This window comes from Myotis nattereri (assembly GCF_964212035.1).
Source record: "Myotis nattereri genome assembly, chromosome: 6".
In the NCBI taxonomy this organism is placed as follows: domain Eukaryota; kingdom Metazoa; phylum Chordata; class Mammalia; order Chiroptera; family Vespertilionidae; genus Myotis; species Myotis nattereri.
The window spans coordinates 18,117,831-18,130,178 of NC_138081.1; the positions used below are offsets into that span (position 1 = coordinate 18,117,831).

The following is a 12,348-nucleotide window of genomic DNA, read 5'->3' on the forward strand; positions in this document are numbered from 1 at the left end:
TCTATTCACTCATTCTATATTTATTGAGCACCTACTGTGTGCAAGGTGCCTTCAGGCACCAGAAATACCAAAATGAGTACAACAGACATTTTCCCCTCAAAAAGTAGGGAAGACAGTAAGTGAAATAATGGAAAATTACCATAAAGAGAAGCGAGCATTTGTGCAAAGTGCCATGAGGAGACTGAAGGAGCAAGTCCTCACGTTGGCCCCTCACAGGGGAGGGGACAGCAGAGATGTGGATGGGGAGGAAGCAGGGTATGGCCCTGCTCTCTCATCATTGCAGCTAAAACAGCTGCCAGAGGCCCAGGCTTCTAATAGAACTCTGTGATGTTTTCAACTCCATTGCTGGACACAAATCATTCATCTGTGTGGGGTGAAGCAGCTTCAAGGACACAGGGAAAGGACAAATGGAAATGAAATGAAAAGAAATAGGCTTAGATTGCCTTCAAGGAGAGAAAGCGATGCCAGGGAATACATCCAAAGTACAGCTGCTCCGTGGCACACGGGATCAGTCATCCTTAGAAAGCAGGAGGCCCGCCAGATTTGCTCTTGCACACGTAGTGCACAGGGCTTCATTTGCACACGCACCAGGCCCTGGGTTAGGCTTTCTGGAAGTGGCAGTGGTGTTACCGATGCCTGTCAATGCAGCGTCAGGATAAACGTTTTGGCCGTGTCAGAGCGGAGTAGGCCTCAAGTCCCCGGAGGCAGCCAGTGTCTGTACTAACCCCTGGGATCTGGCCAAGACGGGAGTGAGAAGAGCTGAGTTTGACATTAGCCTCTGCCACCACCCAGCTGTGTCACCTCGATGAGTTCGTTCACCTTTCTGCAGCTCAGTGTTCTGATCTATAAGGTGGGGATAGCCATCCTTCCTATCTCTGCTCACTGCTCAGCCGGGCACATCAGAAGGTAGACAGAATGCTCAGCTGGGTAAGGAAAGGCGAGGCTCATCGCTTAGCAGCACAATTAATGCATTTGTAACATTGTTGGTAAGTTATTCACAACTTTAGAAAGAACCTCCTTTTTCCTTCCACCTCTTTAAGACCATTTTATTCTTCCTCCTACGTCCTCCATGCCAGGCTCTGGGGGTAGCCCTTCTGAGGTGGAATTCCCTCTGCACCCGTCCCTTCTGCCTCCATCACGCTGGTCCCAGGGAGTGCCCTCCAGACCTGGACTCAGCTCCGTTAGCCATGAGGGCGCCTGCGACTCACCCTGATCTTGTCTTTGCATCAGGCTTCGTGAACATGAACTGCATATGAATTTTCTGTCTTGTGCTGGATGAAAAATGATTTGATTTATTGAAATACCAGCTCCAAGTGAGTGGACAAGATGCCCCTGGGATCTGCTGGTCAGAAAGTGACTTGAGGCCTGGCTGGTGGGCCTCAGTTGGTTGAGTGTCATCTCAGGTACCAACGGTCACCAGTGTGATTCGGTTTGATTCCTGGTCGGGGCACATGCCCGGATTTTGGGCTCCATCCCCAGTAGAGGGTGTGCAGGAGGATGTTTCTCTCTCTTCCTCTCTCTCTAAAAATCAATAAAAATATATATATTTTAAAAGAAAATGGGACTTGACCTGGGGCTCTTTTGCAAAGAGAGACACAGGAAGAGCCCTGTGGCGGAAGCCGTGTCATTGACAAGTCACTTCTCCCCCCTCTGGGCCTCTGGGTAAAATGCAAGTTGGCCGGGTGATTCCTACGTCCTCTAGCCAAGACCTCAGTGATTCTATGAAGACCTCCATGTCTGGACATTCAAATCAACCGCACAAAGTGTTCAAATGTGTTCTTGTCAAAATCTATGCATGAGTCACACAGGCAGCTCCAAGGACCTCGGCTCTGATCGGTGCATTTTGGGGGTGTGCTTGCCTGCCTCTGCAGTGTCCTGAATCGCTGTGAGAAGCGGCTCCATGAGGCTTGACCTGAGCAGACTCAACGTCTACATTTGACATTACATAGACGACAGGCAGGCCTCTCTTTGGATGGGGCGTGCATAATCTCAGGGTTCTGTATGTGGAAAGTCTGTACGTGAACTAGACTTTCCAGGGAATCCCATTTCACAGACAGCTCCCTGAATATTACACCACTTCTTTCATCAGCCCGTCTCAGACACCCACGGCTTCTCACAGCGCCTCTCTGAGGGAAACCGACCCCCACGTTAAAGGCTCCAGAAGCAGAGTGACTTGATGGTGATTTCAAAGAAACCCCCAAGGGGCTTGCTTTGAGAGTCCCATAAATTTCAGGCCACACAGGGGACAGCCAGCAATTCTCTTGCAGGGAGTGTCTATTAATCAAATTAGCCTCATCCTAACCTGAGGGTCCTGTGGGTGACCCGCGCTTCCTGCTCTGCGTGGGAATTTTCTGGTTTCAGCACTGAGAGTTCCCAAGAACCCCTCGGTCCTGGACACCCCAGGATAGCAGGTCGCTCTAGGACCCAGGTTTCTCAAAACTCAGTGTAAGTGTGATAATTAAACCTGCCGATTTCTGGGGTGAGTGACTCTGGTCCAAATGTTTTCCTGACCACACCAAGGAATGCTAGTAAGAACTTATTATACATTTACCAGCCCTGACATTTGGCATTTGGCTACCAGTGGTGCTTGAGCTCATCCACACATCAGAAGCACCTGGAAACTTCTAAAAAATACTAATACTTGGACTTGATCCAAATCAATGAAATGAGAATATCTTGGGGTGCCGTCAGGGCTTTGGGGTTATATATTGAAAGCCCCCTTTCCCACTGGGAGAACTACGGTAAATGGAGCAGACGCAATGGCCATTGCCTCCCTTGGGATCCACAGTGCCTAAAACCTCAGCTACCACCTGGTGGCACCATGTCCTCTCCTGCTATAATACAGGAAACACACTTTGGAGTGCAAGATGGCAGTATCTGCTGAAATTGAAGACAATATTACTTCTAGGCATAAAACATAAAGAAACTTTCAGAAAAGTGGATAGGAGGTATGTATAAGAATGTTAATTGTAGATTCAGTTGCAATGTCCATCAACCAGAGAATGGATGCATGAAGCGCGATGGTCTATTCCCCCAACGGAATACTATACTGCAGTGAAAATGAGTGAATCCAAGAAACATATACCAACACTGGAACTAAGTGGCCATAAGACGTTTCTAAAGTTTGAGGCTACTGTGACCAACTTCTTGACTTGGAAGCTTTGCTTCGGCAGGCAGACTGTCTTGTAACTGAGGGTTCCTGGGCACACCTGTGACAGCAATAAAAAGGGCTGCACAGCAGAGAAGCCTTATGCCCGCTGCTAGAGCTCAGGTTGCTTGTTCTGAGGAAATAACTTCATAATCCTGTAAGAATTAGGTAGCCTTTCCAATCTTAAACTATCTGCAGCAATCAAGAAGTCAAGTAGACATTTTAGAACTGGTTCCTGAGTTGCTCTTAAACGACTACACAGCCTGATGTTTCATCCTCATCCATCATCCATCATCCCTCCCCCTGTCCACACAGAGCAGTACTTCCATTAGAAATGCAGATGCGACCATGGGCCCAGGATCTCAAGGTGGTTCATCTCGTTTAGCTTTCCCAGGTTGCTGACACCTGTATATTTTTAAAAGGCCCACAGAGCTCACCTGGTCCAAGTTTGGCCACGGCGTAGAGGAGGTCGTAGTTGAGGACTGGTGTGGCATCGCTGATGGGCTGCCAGCCAACGGGAGGAGATGCGGGGGGTGAGATGAGAAACTGTTTGGCAGGCTGTGGTGGAGCCAGATGCAGTTTGTCTCCATCTGTTTCTGGAGTCTGAACCTTTCAAACAGAGTAGAAATGAAGACATATGATTCAGTATGGCTCAGAAGTGCCACACTGGTCTCACTTTTAGCTTAATAATTACTCCTTACCACACACCATGTGCTCAATCATCTTATCTCACCCTTAAAACAGCAGATCTCAACCTTTACTGTGCATCAGAATTACCGAATTACCCAGAAAGCTTACTAAAATATGCACTGCGGAGTCTTGGAGTTTCTGACTCAGTAGATCTGGGTGGGGCCCAAGGATTTCATTGCTAACAAGTTCCCAGATGATGCTAATGAAACTGGTCCCCACATCCACCCTTCCTTTTCTTGCCTCCTTCCTTCTTCCTTTTAATTGAGGTGAAATTCATATAATATGAAATTAACCATTTTGAAGTAAACAATTCAGTGGCATTCAGTATATTCCCAATGTTTGCAACCACCACTTTTATCTCTGGAAAAAAATCTTCATCACCACAGAGGAAAACCTAAACCTAGACCCAATAAACAGTTGCTGCCATTTCTGTCTCCAGTCAGAGTGTGGCAAGCACCAATGTGATTTCTACCTCTGTGGCTTTACCTATTCTGACCGTTACGTATAAATGGAATCATAGAACATGTGATCTTTTGTGCCTGGCTTCTTTCATTAAGCATAACGTTTTAAAAGTTCATCTGTGTGTAGCATGTATCACTATCTCATTCATTTTTATGGCTGAATAATATTCCACTGAATGAATAGACCACAATTTGTTTACCTGTTCACGTAATTATGCACATTTGGGTTGTTCCCACTTATTGGCTAATGCTGCTATGAACATATGTGTACATGTATTTGTTGGAGACCAATTTTCAATATTTTTCTATATATACTTAGCAGAAGAATTGCTGGGTCAGATGGTAACTGTATGTTTAACTTTTTGAAGAAACAAGTGGGATTTTAACAGATGGAGAAACTGAGGTTTCTACAAGTCATACATGTTATTAGCAGTGTGGGATTTGAGCATGGGTCTGAGGCCAAACTCTAAGTCCTTTTTAAAAAAATATATATTTTATTGATATTTTACAGAGAGGAAGGGAGAGGGATAGAGAGTCAGAAACATCGATGAGAGAGAAACATCGATCAGCTGCCTCCTGCACACCCCCTACTGGGGATGTGCCCGCAACCAAGGTACATTCCCTTGACTGGAATCGAACTGGGGACCCTTCAGTCCCCAGGCTGATGCTCTATCTACTGAGCCAGACCAATCAGGGCTCTAAGTCCTTTTTGATTTTTTTTGTTTTTATTTTATTTTATTGTAAGAACACTTAACATGAGATCTAACCTCTTAACGAATTTCTAACTGGCTATTTTCAAAACACAAAAGACAACAAGTATTAGAAAACAATCTTTATATGCTGTTGGTGGTTCCTCAAAAAATTAAAAATAGAACCACAGTATGATCCAGAAATTCTACTTCTGGGTATTTATCCGAAAGAATTAAAATCAGGCTCTTGAAAAGATATTAGCACTCCCATGTTGATTGCCACACTATTCACAATAGCCAAGATATGGAAACCACCTAAATGTCCTTTGACAGATGAATGGAGAAAGGAAATGTGGCATATACATAACACGGAATACTCTTGAGCCCTGAAAAAGAAGTGAAGTATGTTCTTTTCACGGTACCATCTTTGTAGAGTCCAATGTTGGAAACAATGTTTACTGACCAATAAGAGATGGATCAAGATTATCTACTGATGGAACATGATGGACATTGGTTTTGTATTGTAAGGACACTGTGTGCATTGCCAAGAATTACCCATCTATTTTTGGAAGAGTCAGAATTTACTTTGGGTTAAATAAAACACAAAATTAATTTCCATATGTTTGTAAACTTTTATTATGAATGTGAATCACTGAAAAGGTATATAGTCCACTAAAACAGTCATATAACTTAAGTTTTAAATATAATCTTGCCAGGAAGATTAGGCGTAGTTGTGATTAGAGCTTTCTTTACAACTATTGCTTGGTATTTATTATGCATTTACCAAATTTTAGGCACTTCTATACCCAATAATTCATTTAATTCTATAACAGCAGTATGAGTATATATCATCACCCCCACTGATAGCTGAGGAAACGGAGACTCAGTCAGGTTATATAACTTATGCACGTTAAAGCCCAGCTGTCAGTCCTCTGAGCTCAATTCTGAACCTCTATGCTGCCCTGTGACACAGGTTTAGTTCTCAGTGAACTAAGTGAAAGTAGAAAAGATCTCCATTTACATTTTGAAAAAGGCAGACAATAATGTAAGCCAAAAAGGTTACCTTTGGTAAGAATTACCTGTGCAAAGTAGAGTTTTAATTTTTTCCCTCTGAACTGGGTTTCATGAAGCTCTATCCTGGCTCGGGCTGCAGATTTGGGATTGCTGAAGTTTATTCGGACACGTCGGAAACTCTTAAATAGCTGGAACGTCACGCAGTCATCATAAGTCCGGAACAGACCCTCAAATTTTTCCTGATCAAAACAAACACAGAGAAACATCCATTGGTCATGTATCTTCCATGATGCCTGATCTGACAAAGACAAATAGCTAAGTAAATGAACAGGCTGTTCCCAACATAAAATTAAAACAGATCACTGGTCATTTTTTTTTCATCTGTCAGTCTGTTACCAGGTGCTAAACACAGCCGTGGATTCAGTCAAAGGATCCATAACCTGGCTCCAGGGATCCAGAGAATATAAGTGAATGGGGTTTAAAGTGCATGAAAAACCTGAAAATTATGTAAAATATTGAGTAAGTTTCTATGGACTTGTGTTTCTTCCTCGAGCGAGAGATCAGAGCTGCCCCAAGATTCTCTAAGAAGTCCATTATCTCCAAAATATTAGAGCTACTGAGTATGTGGCAGACATTGGTAGTGATTATTGACCTTGGTGGCATTTTTCTTGCCTAAAAATATGGTAGCCCACACTCCCCAAACCCTCCTAGTGCCACATGATTAGCCCTGGTCAATGAAATGTGTGCAGAAGGCAGGAAAGAAGCTCTTGAGAACTTTGCCAGTCTCTGTCCTTGAAGAAGGCATGTGCTCAGTAGTCAGAAGCAGACTCGCCTCAGCCTGGGTCCCTGAGTGCCTGTGCGGAGTACAAATATCTTTCTCCCCTCTCTCACCCATCCTGTAGATGACTGCCTTGACAAGGAAAAAAAAGGCCCTCTATTGCACTAAACCACTGAGATTTTGGGATAATTTTATTCTTACAGCATAACCAAGCCTATCATAATATACAGCAATCATTTAAGTTTTTTGATTCAATGCAATTTTCAATTCAATTGAACAAATCTCTATTAAATGCTCACTTTGTAAAATGCACGGTCTCTAGGAGAATAGAGATGAGTCTCATTTTGTTTCGACTCACAATGATCTAACAATCTAATGTGAAAGGCAGACACAGACACAAATAAGAGAATGCCCAAATGATTAGGAAAAGACTTAGAGAAGTAAAAAATTTACATACTAATGCCATCTGTCTGGCTCCTCTTAGCTTTAAAAATATCCTTATTATAAGTAACAAAAACAGTGCAGGTTAAATTACTGTTTTTCCATTAGTGAGTGTTCTTAGTGGAGAAATTGACACTAAGGAAATAACTTCTATTAAAAAAAATCCAGATTCTTGCCCAGCCAGTGTTGCTCAGTGGTTGAGTGTCGACCTATGAACCAGGAAGTCATAGTTCGATTCCTGGTCAGGGCATATGACTGGGTTGCAGGCTCTATACCCAGTGTGGGGCATGCAGGAGGCAGCTGATCAATGATTTTCTCTCATCATTGATGTTTCTCTCTCTCTCTCTCTCTCTCTCTTTCTCTCTCTCCCTCTCTCTCTCTCTCCCTCCCTCCCTCCCTCCCTCTCTCTTCCTCTCTGAAATCAATAAAAATATATTTTTAAAAATCCTTATTCTTTCATTTCTACAATAAAAGGTATATTGTCATAAGAGTGAGTACAAGTGGGAATAGAGATGCACAAAAGATTAATACTGTAAGATTCATTGAATTTTGATTTGAAACAGACCTAAGGGATAATTAACTCAACTTTTCCCTCCTCATCTCTATCAATTTACCAATCAGGACCCTGAGGTCTGAAGAGATCAAGGCTTGCCCATGGTCACATGGCCAGTTAGTGGCAGAGCCATGACTGGTCAAAGTCCTTGTGACCCTGAATATAGAGATACTTTCAACTATGGAAAAAATTACACTGCTAGATTGAAAGGAAGAGATAACTGCTTTAATGGGAACAAGAGCTGGACAGCAATACACTGACCCAAGGCTCATGTGTGACCTTGTCTAAGAGGAGCATCCATGTGGGGTTGTAAAATCACTGACTCTGAGGTGCCACGTCAGAGAAGAACGTCTTGGGCATCCAAGAACTTGTCTCAGACCCTCAAGTCCCTGGCTTGTGATCCTTTCAAATGCTGTTGCCCATTTCTGAGATTCCCCAGGGCGTGGCAATCTATAATCCCCCCAATTTTAATTCTTGAACCTGCACACTCTCTCTTTATATCATATCTATTCAGTCCAGAACCCCAAAGAATACACTCAAAGCCAGTTTGTTTGTTTGTCTGTTTCATGACATGCCTGGAATTTGAGGAGTTCTTCCTCCCCTTTTCGGGCTCTGTTCTTATTCCCCTTTCCCTTTCAAGAGCAAAACAACATTCTTCCTCGTCTGTTCCTTGGCAGTTTTCTTCCTCATCTCTCAGGCCTTCGGATCAGCCAACTCCCGGGCCTGAGGCCTGAACTACCACCCCAGGGGGGCTCATTAAGGAATCTTTCCCATAATCCTGTGTTTTCCTGAACAGAAATCCTGGGAATGCATTGCTTTTTGGTCCATAATAATGACAGTCTTCTCAACTGGCCAAATCATAGATGGAGGTTTGATTAATTTGGGGAATTTTTAAAAATGGAGGGAACTAATAGATTAAAAATACTTATTGCTATATAGAGAATCATCTTTTCTAGGACAAAACCTTAGGTCATCTCTGTGGCTCTATTTTTCCATTTCCAGTTTTGAAGTTCCCCCTCCCTATCTTGCCCCAAGGTCTCAGCATCAACAGTAAGATTATGATAAGATGGGGAGGGGGGCGGGGAGCAGGTGCTCATTTTCTTTGAGTCTAACTCACTGCTTTTCATTCTATATTTCTTCACAATGCCTCACATCTCAGTTGTTGAGCTGTTTGGCCTCAAAGGCCTGGCTGGATTAGGAGAAAGGAACCAAGGAGTCCTGGCCCTGGGCTCAGGGAGGGGTGACAATGGCCGAGGTGCTGCCCCTGTTGGGAGGCCTTGGCAGATGTCAATATGATTGCACTTCCTTCTCCACTGCTCCTCACCAAAGGCCTTCAGGCAGCTACTCCCATCAAGCCGGAGTTGGCAAATGACAGAAGCCTCTTTGACATCCCTTGTCTGGAGCTTAGGCCCTTTCACCAACCCTGGTGTGCCACCCAGAGCTCAGCAGCCAGGGTTTTCATTCGACCATCTGGGGCCCACCCTCTACAACGATACAAATAATAAACAAATAGCATTTCCTTGACCTGTCCTCTCTGCACAAGTCTTTTGGGAATATGTAGGGACAAACGGCGGAGGGAGGGAGGGAGTGAAACCTGGCCAAGAATTAGGGACTTGCTGGCCATCTCTATTTTTTTCCATTAGTGACATGACAAACATTTCATTTGCTCAGGCAATATGATACCAGACCAAATTGGTTAGAGGCAGATCTAGCACAGTGAACCCGCCAGGCCCTTAGGTAAAACGGACAAGAACAAAGCCAGCCGCAGGGGTCCTCCACCTGCCCTTCTAGCACATCTTCTGTGGTTTTAATTATTCAGGTTCCCACCAGGCACACAGCCATATTTTGCTGTCCACTGGCTGCTAATTTCTTCCAGTCTGGTACCCCACCAACCCAATAAATTCCTCATTTCCTTTTTAGTTTCCTTTGTAGCCACTAGTTAAAATAAAGCTCTACAGCAGCGATCTCAAACTTTGGTCTCAGGACCTTGCTATCCTCTTAAAATTATGGGGTATCCCTAAAGGACTTTTGTGAATGTGGGTTTCATCTATCAATGTTTACTGCACTAGAAATTAAAATGGAAAAAATAAGAAATTTTTATTTATAAATCCATTACATGTTAAAATAATACTTTATAAAAAAAAAATTACCTTTCCGAAACAAGAAAACGGCAGTAAGAAGATTGGCATTGTTTTACCTTTCTGCAAATTTCTTTAATTTCTAACTTAATAGAAGATACCTGGAATCTCAGACCTACTTCTCTGTATTTGATCAGTTAACACTGTGCTGCTTTGTCTCCAGGGTATGAAGAAAAGCTGGCCTTACTCAATTATGCAGTTGGAAAAGGGAGGAGGATTTTAATAGCCTTTCAATGAATTTTGAATATTCTTCCTTGATACATCATTAATTTAATACATTTTATTGATTCTTTACAGAGAGGAAGGTTGAGGATAGAGAGAAACATCATTAAAACTCAACAAGTGGCAGATGCTTAATGCGTATTGTAATGTTGAATCTGTTTTCTTTGATTATATTAAAATCCATTTATCCATTTTGCATCTTTAATGGATTTTTTTTACCTGCACGTGTTCTGTAAGAGTGTGCATTGGTCATTCAGAAAATATTGGTTCCCGAGTTATGCAGCTTTTCCAAATGTCAACGCCTGTCATTGCACAATATCAAAAATGCCATTCATTAATATTACCGCCTGTCTTATCAAAGTTGTCAGATTCATGCTGGCAGATACAAATTTTCCAAAATTCTAGCTTTTGCTCAAAAGTTTATTCTTTATCATTGGCAACAACCACTGTTGGTTATTTTTCTTGAAGTAACATGCTCACTCATTCATTTTTGAGAAAATGGCTCCCAAATATCAAGGTCTGCATAACTGTCATTTGCCTGTTAGTTATCTTTTCAAGTCAACAATTTGTTCCATGAGAAAAATACCTGCCCAATTCAGCTTCAGACAGCTTAGCCTGTTGCCTCAAGCCAAGCATTGTGTTTTGGTTGCTATAGAGTGCTTTATGTGTACTCTCCATATTGTTATTCGGATTACTAAAAAGGCTCAAGGGTAGAATTAATAAAATTATTAATTTGTACTGTTTCATCAAGGATGGTTTTATGAAAAACTGGTATTTTGTTTCTTACTTTTCTTTTCCTTTTTCTAAATTTAAACCATGAGTGTGTGGCTGTGAAGAATACAAATACCACCAGTACAGTTTGATGCCACTGCATTGATTCATACCCTAAAGACAGTCACTTTTGCACCAGAGGTGTGAATGTCAACACAGTTGAAAAGGAAAATGTGTTAGTATTATTATGAAGATAATTTTGACCTCAAAGGAAATGGTCTTGGGAATTCCCGGAAGTCGGTAGACCACCTTCTGAGAACTGCTATGCAATAGATTATCAGAGAAAGTAAGAATTTGGTTGCACCCTGGGGTGAGGACAAGAGGACTAGTGAGAATTTTAAGAAGGAAGAGATGGGTTATTCAGGGAAGTATGATGATAGCAAGTGAAAGCTATGGGAAGGCTAATAGGATGAGGATGGTTGGTCTTAGCAAATGAGAGGCCACGGGTGATCCCACTGAAAGCTATTTTAACAGATGTGGAGTAAAATAGAGATTGCTATAGATCAGTGGTTCTCAATCTGTGGGTCGTGACACCTTTGGCAGTCGAAGGACCCTTTCACAGGGGTCGCCTAAGACCATCCTGCATATCAGATATTTACCTTATAATTCATAACAGTAGCAGCATTACAGTTATGAAGTAGCAACGAAAATAATTTTATGGTTGAGTCACAACATGAGGAACTGTATTTAAAGGGCCAGAAGTTTGAGAACCACTGCTATAGACTGAGGAATGAATATGGCAGGGAAAATGGAGAAAGAGAGTTTGGCAATGACAAAGCAGGAACTGAGATAATAACTATGTGGGACGTAAGGGTCATGAGAAGATTCTCAGTAATGCGGGGAGACACTTACTGGTTGAAGAAACTGAAGGAAAGAGAAGAGCCAGGAAAGAGGGGAGAATGATGGAAACAAGAGCTGTAGGCATTTCCTCCTGTGAGAGAGCTGACGAGGTAAGGGTGGATGAGTTTGGCAATGGAATAAGCAGAACTAAGACTTCTCCAGCAGTCCTCAGCGACAGCACCTTCTCTCAGATGGCCAAGCAACGCTGATGCTCTTGTTTTTCAGACTTCTCATTTGTATGCATACCATCAGTGATATTTATGTAGTATAACCCATTTGAGCTTACTAATTCTGGTTTTGCTAACTAGTTGTGTGACTTTGTAAAGGCCATTAACCTCTCTGGCTTTCAGTTGCTTCATATGCTATGCAAAGATGATGATAATTCCAACACTCCCTCAAAGGACCTGTTCAGGAAAGTGATGATTCAGTGAGATAACATAGGTATTATTTATCTGCGGCCTGCCTGGTTTAGAGTTATATTGAAGGTAATATTTTAAAATTCTATTCTATTTTATATTTTAAAATTCAGAACTAAGATGGCTTTTTGTTTTGGTCCCAGGGAAGTGGAAGGTGAGGCCCACTGTTCAAAACAGAGAAGCTGAA

At 42.5% G+C, this 12,348-nt stretch overlaps 1 protein-coding gene across 3 annotated transcripts in view; it reads right to left on the reverse strand.

Moving 5' to 3' along the window:
* RCAN2 (regulator of calcineurin 2) overlaps nt 1-12,348 on the reverse strand; it is a 249,491-nt gene that overhangs the window by 17,104 nt on the left and 220,039 nt on the right. For all 3 annotated transcript variants that reach the window (XM_081094259.1, XM_081094260.1, XM_081094261.1), the window contains 2 exons: nt 6,068-6,241; nt 3,586-3,757 (listed from right to left, as the gene is read on the reverse strand). In XM_081094259.1, the coding sequence (XP_080950385.1) occupies nt 3,586-3,757; nt 6,068-6,241 (346 nt within the window). The remainder of the gene's footprint in view (nt 1-3,585; nt 3,758-6,067; nt 6,242-12,348) is intronic.